Source organism: Diadema antillarum, unplaced genomic scaffold (assembly GCF_040938485.1).
Source record: "Diadema antillarum isolate AM-2024a unplaced genomic scaffold, OU_Dant_1.0 seq00001823_RagTag, whole genome shotgun sequence".
NCBI classification, from domain to species: Eukaryota; Metazoa; Echinodermata; class Echinoidea; order Diadematoida; family Diadematidae; genus Diadema; species Diadema antillarum.
Genome location: NW_027272497.1, coordinates 110,425 through 130,041, shown reverse-complemented (window position 1 = coordinate 130,041; position 19,617 = coordinate 110,425). Strand labels below are relative to the sequence as shown.

The 19,617-nt window shown below is 39.4% G+C and overlaps 1 protein-coding gene across 1 annotated transcript in view; it reads right to left on the bottom strand.

Annotated features, from left to right (window-relative positions):
- Positions 1-217: 217 nt before the first annotated feature.
- LOC139712566 (protein APCDD1-like) overlaps positions 218-19,617 on the bottom strand; it is a 70,672-nt gene continuing 51,272 nt past the window's right edge. Inside the window, exon 5 of the mRNA XM_071624375.1 lies at positions 218-970. Coding sequence (XP_071480476.1) covers positions 218-970 — 753 coding nt within the window. The remainder of the gene's footprint in view (positions 971-19,617) is intronic.

The window sequence follows — 19,617 nt, the reverse complement described above, 5'->3', positions numbered from 1 at the left end:
CCATATGTACAGAAGAAATCAGCTGTTTGGAACTTATTTCAAGTATGCACAAGATGATATAAAACTGTCTTTCGAAATAGTTGAACCAAACTTTACAATTAAAAAGATCATATCTTACAAAATAAGTGTCAATATAGGAAGCAATTTTCAAATTTACATTTCTTTTTCTGTGCAGTTTTAAAAAGAGTGGTGAAAATCAAATCAGATCAGTTATTTGCTATAACCGCCATTTTGTGGCTGAGTTTATTACTAATATTAATATACTGAAGAAAATTGTATTGCTGGTTGCTATGGTAGCACGACTGCCGTTACTTTCTCCCGCGTTTTCTGTATAGACAACGTCCATCGGACCGTGCTCCGAACAGTGAACTAGCGGGCTCTGAAATGAAGTTGGCCTGAGGTCTTCCCTAGTTGGACTGCGTCCGTCGCTGGGTCGCTGTCCGTTGAAGAGTAGGAGGCCGAGCTCTGGATCGTCCTGCAGTTTGAGGAGCTCGAACTCGGTGTGGGGCAATTCGATGCCGATAACGTCACACCCACCCGTTGACGTCACGTCCAGCGTCTTGCCTATCTTCCAGGCTCCCCGCCTGCCACACCCCTGACCCTTCTTGGAGTTGAACCGGTTCACCTCCCTCTCGCTCTGCGGAGTCAGGTACATGGCAAGGCTCGTGAACTTGAAGTCGAAAGCGCCCTCCACAATGATTGAGGGATTACCGGAAGTTCGCGTTCCCTTCACGGAGACCGTGTACATTGGGAACTGGCAGAGCGGGTCCTTGTAGTAATGAAAGTGTCCCTCCCAAGTGTGGTTGTCGAAGAAGAGGAGGTGCCTAGTCAAAAAGTACACGGGTCGAACCTCGCAGTGGGTGCTCACCCAGCCGCCGCGCAAAATGACGTTGTCGTGCTGTTGCCTCGGAAGGACCGGGGGTTTGTGCTCACGTGCGTTGTACACGATGCGACAAACGGCACAATGACTCTGAAAAGATAAAAGACATTGGTAACAGAGCAATAACATATTAGTTAATTTTTTCTTCATTCGAATTGATTCATTTATCTGTTTTTTCATAACAACATGATATAAACACCATATTTGATGTCATTTACATTTCATTGCATAATTAAAATAAGAAACACAGCATAAATAGATAACATGAGTCAAAGGATTATCAATGTCTTATTTTCAAGTGAGTGAAATTATGTAATCCTATGTTTTGGTTGAACATCATGGTCTGTCAGAGAATAAAGGGATGCACTGAAAAGAGTCGCTTGTTCATTTTACAACCCTAGAAAAATAAAACAAAAACAAATCAACAAACCTCAATTATTTTAGGAGTACCTGTCGACATAAACGACAGTTGCAAAATGTTTCTAAATGTTTTGAAGAAATGATGTTGTCACTTTTTCTTGTGACGAACCATACAAAGAAACTAAGCAGTAATAAGACAAGAATAGACAGGACAAGAGATAACAAGACAAAAATACTTTATAAAACACAACAATGACAAAAGAAAAAAAAAAGCTTCAAAGAATATATTAAGTTGAATGAGAGTGCGAATGACAATCAATTGCTACTATTGGATGACCAGAGGGAAAAATGAACATAGTATCAAAGTGGAGAGAGCATTTCCGAGTGCAAGGCTGATGACAAACTTTATAACAAGAAAATAGAAGAGATGTCAATATTACCAGGAAAATGATGTGAAATTGACTGTTGCCTTTACGTTGCAAAGATGGAAAAGTTGAGTAAGTAGAAGTACTAGAAAAGCATTTATTTTCCAAACGATTACTTCCGAACCATCGAAGGAGTAGAGAAAGGAAAACGCATGGAAGCACTGCAACTGCTCTGCAATGAATCTTGTGTCTATATTCAAACCAATCGTTCAAATGAATTTACGGACTTTAAATCCATGTTTTATAAATAATTTCAACAAAAAGGAAATAATTTTGAAAAGGAGCCCCAAAAGGGGTAAAATCCTGGCTTTATCTCATAGGATAGAGAGAGGGAGAAAGAAAGAGAGGGAGTGATGGAGAGGGAGAGGGAAGGAGAGGGAGTAGGAGAAAGAAAGAAAAAAAAAGAGGGAGAGAGGAGAGAGAACATGAATGAAGGTTGTAGAGTGTTCGTTCAGCTCAATGACGCCATTGCAGCACCAAGCCCACTCAGGGTCAATGGCTCCACTTCGTCACTGAAGTCCAATTTCATCGAACGATCGGTAAAGTGGTAAGGAGGGGTATTAAACCCGATGTGTAGACAGTGGAGCGGTTAGGGTGTATTTTTTCATTGCCGTCGAATCGAGCAGAGCGCCTCAATGGCGGGTCGACACGATGCCAGGGAAATATCGTGACTTGAATCGGTCGACGACTTCTCCGCGGCCGGAGGTCGCCTGCTAATGGTCACACCGTCAACGTGATCACGGGGATTGGCTGACAGCGCCGCCCAGCTGATCGGCTCAAATGCGCCTCGTCTTGTAGTATCGATGTGATATCTGCGAGTCTTTTGAGTTGGGCGGTTTGGCCTGCTCCGAATGGATGCCATTGAACATAATTACTGTGTCCATGTACTGGGATTAGCGAGGATGTCCTGGCAAATTTAGCAGCCGCTTCCTATGTACAAGTCGGGAAGGAGAATTACCCGTACAAAGACGTTGATTTAGAACAGTAAATGAATGATGAAAATGTAAAACAAAAAGGATAGTAGACACATGAGAATTATGACCTCAAGAATAACAACTCTTCGTTTTCTTATGTCAGTGCGCCCGAAGCGGCAATCTCTTTAAATAATCACCTTGGTAAAATACAGCGTGTTTCCTCTGCCTTTGTCATGACATCATGCTAAAGCATGACATATTCAACCTTTCAATTTTTGTAATAAAAAACAAAGAAAATCATCCTAATCATGCTAATTAGTGAAGATGCCTCAAAGATATCTAGTTTAGAAGCAACGTATTAGGTAGAAGAAGTCATCGAATCCCAAATCAAAAAAAAAATGACGTTTTTATGATTGAAATGTTTGAAAATCATCTTTGATGAATAGGGTGCGTGATGTCACATTCACGTGACCAAGACATTCCTCTAGAAAAACCAGAAGGGCTCTGTATTGGATGACGTAATGTGAAACAGCCTTGGATAACACAAGCTTTAATGATGTCATAAGAGTTCTTTCTTATAAGGTTCCATAGCCATAGAATCACAGAGGAAGTGATCGTGATGAAGGCGATCGATGCAAATAGAAGGATTGTATTGATAAAGTTAGAGTAAAATGGTGATGAAAAGGGGCTTGAAATAGACGGGTGATGAAGAATCCTCGGTTGACGCTAAATCGTCCCGAGCCCAGGACTGCAGCAGCCAACTAGCAGTACTACTAGCTGACTAGCAGAACAAGCAGTATCCCATCCCTTCCGAGCCTAAACGCCCTGACGACCGCAGACAGGCAAATAGGGAATGTTTTGTGTTTGGCTAAACTCAGGAGAAACTTGAAGCTGCGGAGCTGAAAGAGGGAAGCAGAGTATAGATACACCTTGTGTCGTGCCTTGAAAGGATCCCATGAATAATGCATGCATATGGAATGTCAATCAAGACATTACAGTCATACGTTCAGCAGACGCCAAAAAGTTTCTCAATCAACACCACGGCACATTTATGCTTCTCTCTGAAGTCCTCTCATGCATCTGTGTATAGTTCTTAACAACAGTCCCTCTTATAAAGGTATGTGTGATAACTCTTGAAATGAAAGCGGGTAATCTTGAGGTGGGGGCAGTAATAAAACCCCGGTTCCTTTTCGTCCCGCGGGAAATAAGGGGACCAGACAAAGAACCGGTGCTGATAACCACTTGGACGCATTTACATCGGAGACACGGACAATGAGGGCGTAATGAAATCCTAGACACCAGTCCCAGTTTCGGAGTAACGGATGCGAGTCGCAAGTTGGCGGACGAGCACGGGGGCATCACTAATGGGGAAGGGTTCCCCTCCTCCAAGGCAGTGAGACACGTTTTGTTCCGTTAGTTGTTCCCCATTCGCGCTTTTATACCAGGACTGGGACGTGGAAGGGGAACATGGGGGCTATCGAATGTCTCAGGAATCTACTCGCTCGTCGGGATCGAATATCATTTTTTGTTTTAATTTTTCATTTGGTTTTGTCAGTTTCGCAAGAATTTTGATTTTAGAGGCACGATCGCCACTTAATGCTCGGACAGGGTGACAAAAACACGCTTTCTACATTCTGCCTTGGAACACGCTCATTTTCTCTGAATTACAGCTGTCTGTATCTATCTATCTATCTATCTACGTGTATAATACCACGCATAAAACTATAAGTTATACATAAACCATGTTTATCGACATACCATAATCTCACCCAACTGATGGAAAGCAAAAGGCCCTGAAATCGTGATGGCATATTATATACACGTTTTTGTCTTCCACCATTTTTCTGCTAAATACGACAATGCGACTATCAATAACGACACTACTGGGCATTGCAGTGAAGGGTTAAAAGGTTAATGCAGTCAAGCTTAGATTATTTGTCATTGTACATCTTCTCATTTTCTTGTGATTTATTGCGTGACTGACTTTAACGCCACAGAGTCTCTTCCGTTTGGAGGAATTGCGACAGATGCTACAATTCGGACATTGACCCAGTTTTCTCTGTGTTTTTTGTGTGTGTGCGCTTATGTGGTGTGTGATGGTGTGAGTGTGTGATGGTGTGTGTGTGATGGTGTGTGTGTGTGTGTGTGTGTGTGTGTGTGTGTGTGTGTGTGTGTGTGTGTGTGTGTGTGTGTGTGTGTGTGTGTGTGTATGTGTGTGTCCGTGTCTGTGTGGAGTAGTGTGTGTTTGTTGAGAAACGCCAGGGGGTAAAAATAATACCAATTAGCATCTGGTCTAGATGACTGGCGTCCCCCATTTTCTTTTCGTCACCAGTGATGACACTAGCAAATGACTGCTTCATAAAAGTAGAGTAATTATGCAATTCGCGAAGAAATGTTCGCAAGCTGGTTGTCAATAACGTCTTTTCTTTTTCCAGATGTTTCCAGACGTTTTGAAGACAACTTGTCTCCCAAATGGAGTGTGATATTCTGTTGTCATTTTTCATTTCTTGTCGATCCCTCGAGAGTGATTATACAGCGAGATTATTTGGTAGAAGTTTATTCACAATGACGAAGAGACAGATGAAGCCTTGTTTGTCTCAAAGTGGCAGAATTCCCTGCTTTTTTACCATTTCACACTAACAGAACCTTCTCTTTTGGAGACCATCCAACACTGACAAAGGGAGAATTGAGTGAATACTGATTAGCATCGAAATTGCACGTTTCCAATCTTAGACAAAGGGTGTTGTTGTGGGAACACAAAACTTTTGCTAGACCAGCCTCTCCCTTTCCCCTCACTCTCCCTCTTTCTCTCTCCCCTATCTTTCTCCTTTTAATGATGGGAAATTTGGTGTTCATTGGTCCGATGTCATTTCCAGATTCAATGATCACTTGAGCTTTGTCTATCAATAAATTGTCTACCTGATAATAAACTATTCAAAACTTTATCTGAGTCCTTAATTCAATTCCCTCTTAGAAGAAACAAACAGTTCAAATGAGTGAAGGAGAAACCAGGACGCATGTATATCAAGCGAATGCTGTGAGAGTCATAGCTGTGGTTCAACGCGACACTCTCCGATTATCCCCTAATAAGTGAGACTCCGTTTCGTCTCGCCAATCTTCATCTCTATAATTCTGAATATCAATAAGATTTGCACCGTCTAATTCTGATTCTCTTCCCCCTCCTCTCCTCTGTGCAGATGGACAAGTTTCATGAATGATGAAAGCTGATCGCGCGTGATCAGCTTTCATCATTTGGAGCGAACGAACAGTTGCGGGACCACGCTTATTGACCTAATCATTACGTCTTCGAACTTCAACATGATATACAAGTACATGTATCTTGAAATATACTTGTCTGGTCAAGTTCTAGATGCATTATGTACACAAAATTTGATCACATTTTGGACAAACTGTTCCTGAGATACAAAGTAAACTGAAATGGCGTGTTCTCGCGTGTGGATGTGTGTGGGTATTATAATCCATCAGTATCCTGTTTTATTCAAGTTGTTCATGTCAACATGTCATGCTCTTGCTAAATTGAGGTAAAAAAAAGATCAAAACATATTCCATTGAAATAGTGGGCCCCGATGTAGGTCAAGAAATAAATGAAAATATTCTTGTTGTCTATCTAACTGGGCTTCAAAGAGCCCAATTGTTTCATTTCAATCTATTTCATTTCATTTCCTTTCATTTCATTTTATTTTATTTCATTTCATTTCATTATATAGTGTGTCAAATGTGTAAAATGTGGCGTAATCAAAGGTATCGGCTTCGGTTTAAAAAAAAGCACAAAACAAAACAATGGAACTGAGATTCAAACCCAGCTGTAAATGCGGCAAGAGGATTTTTATTTGAACAAATTCAAATGATGTCTCAGGCAAAATGGGAAATTTGGACATGTCGCCTAAATTTGAAGTTTTCACCATGATTAATTACTACGTCAAAATGGGGAAAAAATCGAGATATTAATGAGAAAACTGTGTACTACAACGTATTGGAAGTCAGTGAAAACATAAAATCGCGCATAACCTGAATATCGAGATACAGCACTGGTACAGTAAGATAATTATTGAACAGCATGAGGTCATATGTTTAATTCCGACTATTTCAAAATTCAGATGCCGTCATTATAATCAATGTACGACTTTAAGATGCATAAAATCATATTTACATCTCATGATGCTTTGGAACGAGCAATTAAGATGTCTTTCGCCTTTTTGAGGAGCCATATGGCTGCTTAAAAAACGCTTTACATTACAATATATTGTGCACAAAGGCATTTGCGCGATTTTTAAAACTTTGACGCACAAGCTCTATCTTGTTATATTAAAGTCTAGGATGATGAAAAATTAATGGCTATTGCTATACTGGTTCTATCAGAAATCCAAAATCGAGTGAAAACGACATTTTGATTTTGCGTAGGCGCTGGGCCCGCAGAAACGGACGGACAATGACGGACGTACTCGGCTTTTCGAAATGCTCAGAATTGTCTGAAACATGGTGATAGTTGCTCACAAAGTCATTGTGAGCATTTTAAACGTTTGACGGGTATATGAGGTTCAGTCTTTTATCACAAGCGATGAGAAATCCTTTCCACACAGCATGGTAAAAGTCTAACATTTATTTGTTTATTTATTTATTTATTTATTTATTCATTCATTCATTCATTCATTCATTCATTCATTCATTCATTCATTTTATTTCAGCACTGTACAAGATTAAGTCATGGCTGTCCTTCATTCAGCGTGTCCGTGCACACAGATTAAAAAAAAATGTTACCAAGTAATAAAAAAATGAGCATATGAAATCATAGAAAAGAAAAAAAAAAACAAACCACTTTTAGGACCTACTTGATGAATGCTACCCTCATTGAATGTGACTTTGACAACCTTCCCAAGGTAATTCCCGCCGCTATTCTCGCAAAAGATCGCAAGGAAAAATTGTAAAGAAATATCGATTTTTTTTTATGAATGCAGCTTGCCGTCCTATATCAAACGTATATAGATGAAAAATCAATCCAAGAAACACGCTGAATACGATCGTGGAAGGTGACTTATTTTCAATATTCAATCTAATTTCATTTCTATTTCATTTTTCTCATTTTTCGTTCTTTTCATTCGTACTCCTATTGGTAGATAGGATGCAGCTGCTTCTGAAGAGAATTTTTTCTGTTTCTCATTTTTTTATTACTTTCACCAGGTCAACAGGCAATCGCGTCGCCCACGCTTTTCCGTGAACGACAATCCACCAACTCCTATACGTGTATACATAACCGGAATCTAGCACCTGGCGACTTTGGAAACTTTTCCTCAGTCCGACAGAATCATATAAACACCAACGCTTTTGTATATACCAACGTTTGTGAGTTCTCTGCGGGGTTCCCCGCGATCATTATTTGATAGAGTAGAAGATAAAAATGGGCTCTGATAAACTTAACAATCATGTACATCATGCAATGACTTTCAACGAGCTGAAACCCGGAAGCATGGCGATGAGAACGATGAGATATAGATAGATGAATGAATGGATGGATGGATGGATGGATGGATGGATGGATGGATGGATGGATGAATGAATGGATGGATGGATGGATGGAAAGATGAATGGATAAAAATGGATGGATGAATAACTTGATGGATATACATGGGGAGAGAAGAGAGAAAGGGAGAGAGTGAAGGAGGGGGAGAGAAAGAAAGAGAGAGAGAGAGAGAGAGAGAGAGAGAGAGAGAGGGGGGGGGGAGGAGGAGGAGGAGAAGGAGGAGGAGGGGGAATGTCAAACGTATAATCAGCAGTATGAATGAATTCCAAACTTGCTTATCCCATTTTTTTCAACATCATCTATTCAGTAACCAGAAAACACATAATTGATGAAGAAGGGGGGGGGGGGGGACAGTCTTTTATAGTGTCCTCAGAGTGATAATCAGTGGCCCCAGGGGCCTATTTACCTTTGTTACACCACTATGCAATTACTCTTAAAAGCAATGCTTTTCTGACAAGAAAGAACATTAAACATAGTGACACAGGGTGCGGGTAAGTGATTAGGCCTTGGGACCGATCAATCCGAATATTAGCACAGTCATTTTCCCAACTGCACTTGCCATTTCTAACAACATGGGAATTATGAAGTTATGAGCCACTAAATGTTTGCAGTAATCGTTGCTATTTGTACTTCACCCCTTTGCAAACTTCCTAAAGGATGGCGTTTGTGATGCCGTACTGAACTATCGTATTGGATATCTATGGTTGTGAAAAGATGCAATCAACGCGGTAATGCGCTTTGTTAATATGTGCAGGTGCACCTTCGAGCGCGAACTTGAGACCCAAGTTTACTGCTGCGCTCCCGACTCGGCAGTTAGAAAGGAATCTAACATTAATACTTCCACAGACGGAGACAGTGCTAGCCCCAGACATTCGTTCGTCTACCGCACATTCTATGAACTTATCATCCGACAATGAAACGCGTTTACGGGGAATGCAAATTAATTTTAATCCGATTTTGGACCAAAACCAGCCTCGGGCGGCAGACGGTTATTTGCCTTCAGTCCCACGTACCGGTGGCGGTGTCTCTTTTGTTCTTCGCCGCCCATACCCAGCAAGCACGCACCGACAGACTCGCTTATATTGTGCATAATCCCACGGAGGTATAATTCTGTAATATCATTATCTCGACTGTTGTGGCTAAGCAAACGAAAGCTTGGATTAGCCCATATTTGGCCTTTCCAGGAGAACAAATCATCGCAAATGCTAGGGTCTATCATAGATCATGAAAAGAGTCCCAATTGCTGTGTTTGAATAGCATCATTCATTTGATTAATGGGTGTTCACGATAATCGCCCGCCCGAGTATAATTTTATGGTTCATTGACACTATAATCGACTTCGCGTTGTCTCCTCTAAATAAAAACCATTTTCTGCCCCTTTTAGTAGGCTCACAGTCGACCAACTACAAAAAAAAAAAATCCTTTGAGATCAAAGAATTCTCCCGCCATCCATCTTTTCAATAGACTTGTTATGAAGGGTAAAGTCTTGAATTTACATGAACATATCATTTTCTATTTCTCTCTCTCTCTCTCTTTTCTGCGCAAGAACAAATATTGCAGGTCTCAACTTCAATGTCGAGTGTCGATCTAATCGGACGAAATGATCCATCTCATTTTATCACGAAATGCCGCTCACCTGCTGGGATTTAGAAAAAAAAGCAGGCCGACTTGATTCAAAGTCACGAGCAAAGCATCCACTCAGACGTGAAGGGGACGCGGGGAGGGGTTGACGGGAGGAGAAGGCTTAATGTCTCACACAGCTTCATAGGTACAGATGTAATCACACTGATGTTTCGACCTATGTAGCACCATATACGCATTTCTTCTTTAAGCGGGGTTCCCACTATCACGATTGGCGCCACGATTGAAATCGTGGTCTTAATCGTGCAGCAAGCGTGATGGTCTTATCAGATTGTATCAGATCTTAAGGTCAATCGTGGCAATCGCGTTAATCGTAGGAAAATTTTGGACGGTTCAAAAATTTTCTACGATTATCACGATTAGTTTTTGATCGTGATCATCTCATCAGATCGTCTAGGATCGTATCCAAACGCAGCAAATCTCTTCTAATCGTGCTTCTTAATCGTGTTGATCGGGAACGACTTTTTCACTTTACTTCCGCTTATCATTATTATTATTTTTTGCCCATTTGCCCTTATGTTACTCATAAATTGATTTATTTTGTATTCTGATAGGTGGTCGCCTGCATCTTTAGATTATTTTTTCCAAACGGTAAATTCTATGACGGTGTGGGGTTTAATTGTCGTAATTTTTAAGGTACATTATCAAAATGATTTTTTTTAATGATTTCATAAAATGAAAGTTGTATTACAGATTTTTAGATGTTTTCATACATTATGTTAATGATGTTTTCATTAATGAGTTGCTATTACCATTATACAGACACACAAAACAGGATATGGGATAACTTTTGTAACCAAAACAAAAAATGAGCAAAAATAAAATGGCAATTGTATGTCTGCACGTATTGACTAAAGTCAGTACAAAGATGAGAATAGTTTAATGAATCGTGCTTGAATGGGTACATATCAAAGGCAAATGGTTAATTTTTAAAAGTATATTACAGAGTTTTTTTTTTTGGGGGGGGGGGTGCAGTATCCTGCTGTTTGTGTATTGTGCATAGTAATTAAGAGTTCTTGTTTCATCAGCCATCGTATGACCCCGTTACATCTATTTTGACACTTTTCAATGTCTTTTTTGTATGTTTGGTAGCTCATAATTTTAGAGGAAAATGGGTATTTTTAACTCTCATTATTACTGCAAATGTAAAAGTGACCATTGTCGTGGATGTGAGATCACTCGTATGATTATGACAATGAAGATCACTCTTATTATTTTTCACAGTTAGTTATTCAATAAGTGTAGCAATATACCCCTGCGAAAAAATCTTGCGTAAAACCTCTTTTTTTGTTAAAAAGTGACATCATTTTGATTAGGGAATCACTTTTATGTTATGTGTGTGTATCAGTTATGTTAAACATTGTTAAGTAAAACACTACATCAAGCCGAATAAACCAAACTTTTAATAACCCATGAGATAACGACATTTTGAAATAAAAAGGCATATGATACTTATACTTTGCGAATATGAAATTGAACACATAAGCAATACTATCCATTCGGCCAACTTTCTTATATCGAGCGTATATAACACACAATACTATGTTACATAACATTCAAAATGATCCCATCTTTCTTAGCTTCCATTTCATCATGTAATTATTTTCTTCATGTATTGGAGAAAGGTCATTTTGTCTTGCTGTTTGTATTTTTCTGGGGGAAGAGGGGCAATCATCTGATCTTATGTAATTGGGTTCGTTATTTCATTCTTTTTTTTGTGAGGGGGGAGGGTGAGCATGTCGATTTAATAATCTATTAATTTCTTTACGCTTAATATTAGACGAGGGAATATCTGAGGTTATGGCTGGCCTGGGTGCTGTTTTCTCTCTGATAACATAATCGTTATTAGCAATACTGCAAAGGTTACGTTGTCATCATCGTCAACCTGTCAAGCCTTGCCATCATCAATGGTTGTGGATAAAATTAATAGGCCTAATCACTCTGCATAATTTAAGGGAAACAATGAAATCTATCGTCAGCTGGATCCCATTCGGGTCCAATCGCGTCGTAAATGAGGGTCGCTTCTGATCCCGATAGTAAAAGATATCGTATCTTATCTCAGCAGCCCGTATTGGTTCGCGGTATTCGTATTGGAACGTATCAGTACGTTGCTGCACGTACCAGATCGAGGATCCTAATCGTAATGGTCATGTTAGATCGGTACCAATCGTGAACTCAATCAGGACAATCCTGTCGGATCGTATTTGAACGGCAGACCAGATCGTGACAGATCGTATCGCTTGAAATAGACCAATCGTGACCATATCGCATCCAAGCGTACCAACACGTATTGACTCGCATAACCTCGTATCCAAACGTGAAATTTCATACGAGTTCAACAAATTTTCCACGATCAGTTACGAATGTCCAATCGTGGCGTTCGCAATGGATCGCACGATAGTGGGAACCCCGCTTTAGATGCAACTTAGTACATGATGATATCACGAATTGACCTTATGTATAACGATTGTGTTAATAAATTCAACAGGACTTGGAGCCCAATGTTCCTGTTCCTTTCTGTAGTTCTCATTTGTTTCTTTTATTTACATGATTTATGCAGTGTAAAACATTCCACATGAATATATAAGAGATCATGTCTGTGTGTAGGGCCTATGCATAATGATCTCATGTGAATATCATAAGATAATGCTCCAGGTGCTCCAAATGATTTGGATGGTAAAAGTTGTTCGGCAGAATATTGAAAGACTCTTTAAATGGTGGAAATATACCACACAATTCGATTGATGTTTATTGTAACATTTCATTCATCAATCATGCAGTCAACATGAAGCTAAACCTTTGCACATTCAAAGAAAATAAAAGGTAGAAAAAGATCAAAACTTTATTATTTTCATTATTTCTAACGGAGCTGGTTGTATGTACTTGAAAAAATAGGGCAAGGTAATCATGAGTATAATAATATTATGTACGAGTGAGAAAAAATACAAGAAATTCTTCACTGAACGCCGATTAGCTTATTTAGTAAACCTTTGCAAAATTGTGGACGCCCTCCGTTAAATTTCGTGTGTCCCATTTGCAAACCTGAAAATAAGATTCCTTTCATAAGCTGGTATATAGTAGAGGTAGGTAATGAATGACAGAATGACAGAGCTGGCAACGTTTTTTTATTTTGTTTTTTTTTTTTGTTTTTTTAATGATGGAGGGGAAGACAATCCTACAGATTTTCAGTGAATTCATTCGGACCCCGAAAAATAACCACCGTTATTTTCGGTACAAATGGGGAGCGTATTCTCGAGTGACATGGTGTTTGTTAATGAGTTTTTATGTTTTTAAATCTTACATATATTATCGGGAGACATTATTTTTTAACCATGCAAAGTTTCATGACGTCTTCAAAAGGGATAGGCGAAGTTTGAGAAGAAATAGAGGGTCACCACTCCTTTCCAGAAACCAAGCAGGGGCATCATTGAACATGTTAAAAAAAAAAACAGAAACATGGGTGCAGTTTGGAACTTTTGCCATTAGATCGCATATCCTTTTTAAGTAATGGCTGTGAACGAATCTATTTGAATGTATACAGTAGGGCCTACTGAGTTATTATTGATTTGTAGACAACATAAGCACAGGATTACAGCTGCTGAGCACCGCTCTCTTATCTATAAAGAGATATGAGATATGCTTTTGTAGTGTCAACAGTTGCAGAGTATACATACATTTTTGTTTTTCTTACAGCGCAAATGACATTTATCGTTCTCTTTTTCTCACTTTGTTGTTCACAAACAACTGTGAGCATTGAAAATATCAATAATTTTCGAATTTCAAAGTTCTGACGATTAATATAATGATAATATTCACTCGAGTTGTTCATTATGAGTACAGACACGCAAAAAAAAAGAACCGCGACACGAATTCTCCGTGGCAGGTGCACGCCACCGTCGGTTAAAATGTTTGATTTGTCGGAGATCTCGAGTTTTGTATACCACTGTCTTTTGGGCTCTCTCTTTCTTCTTCTCCCCTTATCTCTCTGTATATTTTTTCCTCACTGTATATCTTTCTCTCCCTGTATACCGTTCTCTTCCTATATTTCTTTCTCTCTCTCTCTGTATATATATATATATATATATATATATATATATATATATATATATTTCTCCCTGTATATCTTTCTCTCCCTGTATACCTTTCTCTTTCTATCATATCTTTCTCTCTCTCTGTATATATATTTTTTCTCCCTGTATATATTTCTATCCCTGTATATATCTCTCTCTTCCTGGATATTTTTCTCGCCCTGTACATCTTTCCCTCCCTGTATATCTTTCTCTCTCTTTATATGTTTCCCTCCCTATTATTTTTCTCTGTGTGTATCTTTCTCTCCCTGTATATTCTTTTCTCTCTGTATATCTTTCTCTCCCTGTATATCTTTCTCTCCTTGTATATCTTTCCTTCACTGTATATCTTTCCTTCTGTGTCTTTTGCTTCAGTGGGTTCGTATAAATTTCGTCGTCGGACGCAACGAACCGCATGGAAAATCGGACACACAGCATCACAAAGTTTTGTGAAAACGGGGAAATCCACGCATGGAGAGACACACCGATCTAGGAAATCGATCAGATAGCAAATGAAGACTCGCATTCTAGATTGGTTTCCAGGATATGATTCAGCACATAACTACCCGAAAATGAAAAAAAAAACCAAAAACAAACAAACAAAAAACAAACAAAAAAAAAAAACAGCGGAAAAGTAAATAAGAGGAGATCTTATGTTTAATTGAGGTTGTCATCTAATATGTATTTAAATGCAAAGGTCTTTGATTTAGTTAGAAAATCAACATGAATACATACGTCATTGAACATGCCCATACGTCATGGACTTTTTGATGCGCGAGCTGCTCTGAAAAATTCGAAACAAACTAGTAACAAAGATCCTTTCGTCTCGAGTATGCGATTACGTTCTGTTTACAGTTACGCGTATGTGCGTCTAAGTAAAATGTATAGCCAGTTGTGTATAAATATGTTTCACTACAATACCTCCATGGCTTGGAGCAGTAAAATATATATCATCAAACATGTCAAAAGGACGTATGATCACCGAAAACTATTCGATACAAGTGCTCCACATAAAAGAAGAAATCATTATTCTTACATACAGGAAAATTCAAGCAGCTGTATACTAATCGCTTCTGACAATTCTTGAGGAGCAGAGCAAATATATCCGTGCTGTACATTCAAAACTGATGAATATTTTTTTTTTTTTAGTCCAAATTTTGCTTCAGAGAATTTGAACGAGTCTCGACGTACTCTCTCACCCAGGGCAAGGGAAACAGTCTTCTAATCTTAGTTGCGATGTTGTTGCTGGAGGTGGCGATGTTGGTTGTTTTCAGAGCTATATACGTATACCATAACAATACCATGAGTGGTAATCCACGCGACTGAAATTCTTCTCCTTGTGACGTCTACGCGACATCCCCTGGATAGGAATGGAATGGATGCCGGGCATCATGGGATGTGAGAGGGAAAAATGGCCATCCAAAACGTTCAGAGAGGCGTGAATAATGTACAAAGTAGCGGGCGAACAAAGAAGTGAAGCATGCATACATTCAGTGCTCGAGCCAAACTACGCTTAATTCCATACACATCTTTCTCTCCTGTTTTTTGTTTTGTTTTTTGCTCTTTGGTGAAAACATGAACTAAATCATTTTGAAAGTATGTTTGGTATAATATCACACTCCCAAAGCAACCGATGATTCTAAAAATCAATGGTATATACAGCCCTATGAATGAGAAATATGTGGCATGAACCGTATCTCACAACTTAGTGAAAGTAAAAGATAGTGACGATAATGCATCAATAGCCCTATATAGAAGAAGATTCATCTTAGACTTTGTTCTCTCAGAGTATAAACTGGACACCGAGATGTGTTAGTTGCCTTATTTTTTTTTCTTTCTCTCCGCTCGATCAGCTTGAATATCCCTCTTTTTATAACCCAACCCGAGCCAAGATGACTCACTTAGGACTTTCCGACTCCGTAACTTTTGAATATTGTAATCGTCCTCGGAAACCACAAAACGTTCTGGTCAGCGATTGGTCGATTCGTATTAAACGCGTGGCTGACTAACCAATCGATCATTGTAAAGTAATGAAGTGGTCATTGAAAGCGATGTCCATAGAAAAATTCAAATTGTTGTGAGGTCTGCATCTTATAATTTGATGATGGACGGTAAGAGAAAAAAAGACACTCATCAAACAAATAAGTGAATGGGATGACATTTTCCGTTATCGCAGTCTTGCGATTGATTCAACTGAAACGGGTTTATTGAAGCGCAACTTCGCAAGTGAGAAGCATACACTGTTCATCACGACACACCCATGACAACGGTGGGGGTTTATTGACTTTACTTAGAAAAATCTGTAGTCTTTCATGTCATTATTTGTCTTCTAATTTCTCCCCTATATGCTGTTGTTTTCATTCATGAATGGTCACATTAAACGACAGACAATGAGTATTCAGTGAGGTAAAACGTAAATCTCGCCATTTCTAGAATATCGAATGTTCCCAACATGCCCAAGTACCTTTATAATGGACTGCATCAACAAACATGAATGAAATCTGCAACACGCATCCTCTCCCTGACTCACTGCATTCGTGTCTTTCTCCTCCTATTTTTGCAATCACCCACCTGAGAAGAAAGTGCATCGACTGTGCTGATGCACTCCGTTTGAACAAGAGACCCTGAAATTAATTCTTCTCTTCTGTAGATTTCATTAATTTTCTTTGCACTAGTTTTATGAAAGACAAACAATATTATTCTTGTGTATAAAGAACAAAATAGGATTCATCCGACGAGGACGATGGTTGCTTCAAGAACCACGAGGATGATGCAGAGTCTGTTGCCTTGGCAACCGTTACCAGTCTCCGCCACCAGATGGATGATGATGATTGTTCTCCCAGGGTGTGGAATATAGAAGAGGGAGGAAAGACATTGTCAAAATATTAATAAGCACCGCTCCTAGCTCCCGCTATAACCCATCTGACCAAGGGGTCGGCAAAGTCGATGGCTTCTCTTCCCCAGTTCTCCAGCGAAAGTTCGCCCGGAGGAAGTGGACAATGAAAACACTTGAGTCATCCAAGTGGTCTGGGCTTCCGCCCGTATTGGTGGAGAGATGACCCTGCCGCTCCATCACGGCAGGAGGTGACAGCCGTCATCCGTTTTCATCTCTTCCTTTCGATTACTGCAAACAAAACATACGGACAGATAGACACACAAGCACACGCACACACACACAAACGCACACAAACACATGCACCCTTACATACACACACAATATACACACGGATGTGTGCTTTCGAGTAACCTAGTTATTGATTGCTTATATAGTATTAGCTATTTTACTACGGGAAAAGATACACTTGCGAGTAAAAAAAAAAAAAAAACCGTGTTATAGGAGTCTTCTTTGATAATCACGGATAAAGTGCTCTCGCAGGATCCAGAAGTAATTTGAATCCTACTCTTAAACATCTCAAATTATATTTATGAAATAAGTTATGAAATGGGAAGTGGAATACACCTCAGTGACAACCTCTTGTTGAGAGCTATCCAGCATACGCGAATTTCTGCGGACACGAAGTATTACTCACAGAGAACATGATCAATACTAGCACTCAACTGGGGAGGGGGGGGGGGTGCAATTGACACTTGAAGCTTCTGAGATGGTGCGAGGGTGCTCATCTATTTGGCGACCTATCTACCACCACCTGCCCAATCGCTTGCTTCTGGATCCTGTGATCGTTGATTCTGGCAAGTGAGGTATAGTAACATTTTGAACACAGCGGTGCATGTAGTTTGTGCTGTTATTGGGTTAAGTAAGTATAGTATCCACAGATTTACAATGATACGTATGAAATGATATACCGACTAGAAAATTATACCATTGTATGTCTATTCTAGAGCTTAATTTACATCTGCATGACTCTGTAAGAATTAAAAAGCTATGTAAACAGAAAATAAATGTGACATTAGTTTCGACGCGTTCTTCCAACAATGTGCAAAAAGTACAGCTGCCTTTCACCAAGACTACTGAATAATTTACACGTTTTCCTAATTCAAAATGTCAAAGGTCAAAGGTACACATGTAACGGAAAAAGACTATTTTATCCTAACTTACTCGTAACAGTAATCAACATTTACCAATGCATGTTTATAGTTCATTTGTATCACAAAATATTTTTCCATAGAAAAATTTGGCAATAAAACCGCAAAAATAAAGAGATATCACTATTTTTTTTCTTCAAGTAACCATAACTGCAGACGATTTACTGTAGAAACGATTTTAATAAAACTATTGTGCATATCTTGTATGCTTTACAATATTTAACATTGATTGTAGTGATTACTACTTTTACATTGGTTGTTCCTATCTGTAACTCACATTTTAGATCTACTTTGAAGCATCAAAACTTTTTTTTTTTTTCATCTGCATAAAAATGGTAAATAGTGGCTTTGGGCAGTTAAAGCCGAAAAGAAGCATCATATCCCTTCTTTCTTCTATCTCTCTCTCTTCCTCTCTCTCTCTCTCTTTCGATTCATTTCTCTCACTCTTTTTTTTTCTTTCTCTAATTTTTTTCTCTCCTTTAATCATGGCCTTCTGCAGACCAGGCCAATACCACAACAAAATGTCTCTCGCACTGTGATCACTGTTAGTCAGGAAAAGATGAGCTCAGCTGTGCGTTCGAGAGAAAGATACGAGAGAGAGAGAGAGAAAAAAAAAAAGGGGGGGGGGAATCTCGTCTAGTAGGTAAGCAAAGGATCATTGGTGGGAACGACGAAAAATGACGTATCATTTTTGTTAATGCGACCGCAGCGTCGGGGAAAAATCGCAGCATTATTTATGAAAGCAAATGCTTCATTTGTCAGGGAATCACGATGATGAATCAACAGATAAACAGACGCATTAAAAGCAGTTCTGTCTGTGAATATCATAGTAGCCCTGCAGAATTCAACAAAGAGTTTCCCATCCGCAATTACCATCAACGGCATTCATCAAAGGTTCGTCCCTTTTGGCTGTTATGACACCTTAATCCTTTTGGTCCAAGATTGGATTGGTGTAAATGAGAAATGGGTTTACGAACAGCTTCAGTTCTTCGGAACTCCTTGGACACCCTCCCCCTCCCCATCCCTTCACCCCTTTCTCCAAATTTCAAAGACATTACCACAAGGGGGACTTTCGATGAAACGGATACGGAGGCAGGAGGGGCAAATTCAAACTGGGTGACTTCTACGCGCTCCCTCCTCCCTTCCCCCCAACCTTGGGCGATATTTGGCAAACAGAATGATAGCCACGTGTAATTAAATATGCGTATTTAGCAGTGAACTTGTCGTGCGGTAGTGTTTCAGAGAAAGGTGAGAATTATTAGACCGTGTGTTCAGATGGGACGGTGTTTCACTGGGCATATGTTCTAATCTCCCTCGTGACTGTGGAGTCAAATGCGTGTCAAAAATACATATCGTATGCCGAGCGAGATATCGCGAGGGCAGCGTAACTTAAAACGCATGCTTCGATGAGATCTCTCGTGCACATTTTGTGGTCAGTAGCGTTATTCCCCGGATAGACGGAACTGTGATTCTAATCGGGTCGTTTACAGCATAGTGAGTGTGAGTTTTAATTGAGGCATACCGTGTAAGTTTCCGTACAACCCATCCACTTACATTAAATGCATCGCACTGTCTTCTATCCCAACCTGACCGAAAAAAGGAGAAAATAGAGATCCTGGTATTTGGGAGCAATGATAAATTCATATTATATGATACTAAATCTTAATGAATGCGTGATGAAGAAAATGGATTAAACAAAAAGACAAGTGTAACCCTTTTCGGAAAGATCACCATCATCCACAACAAC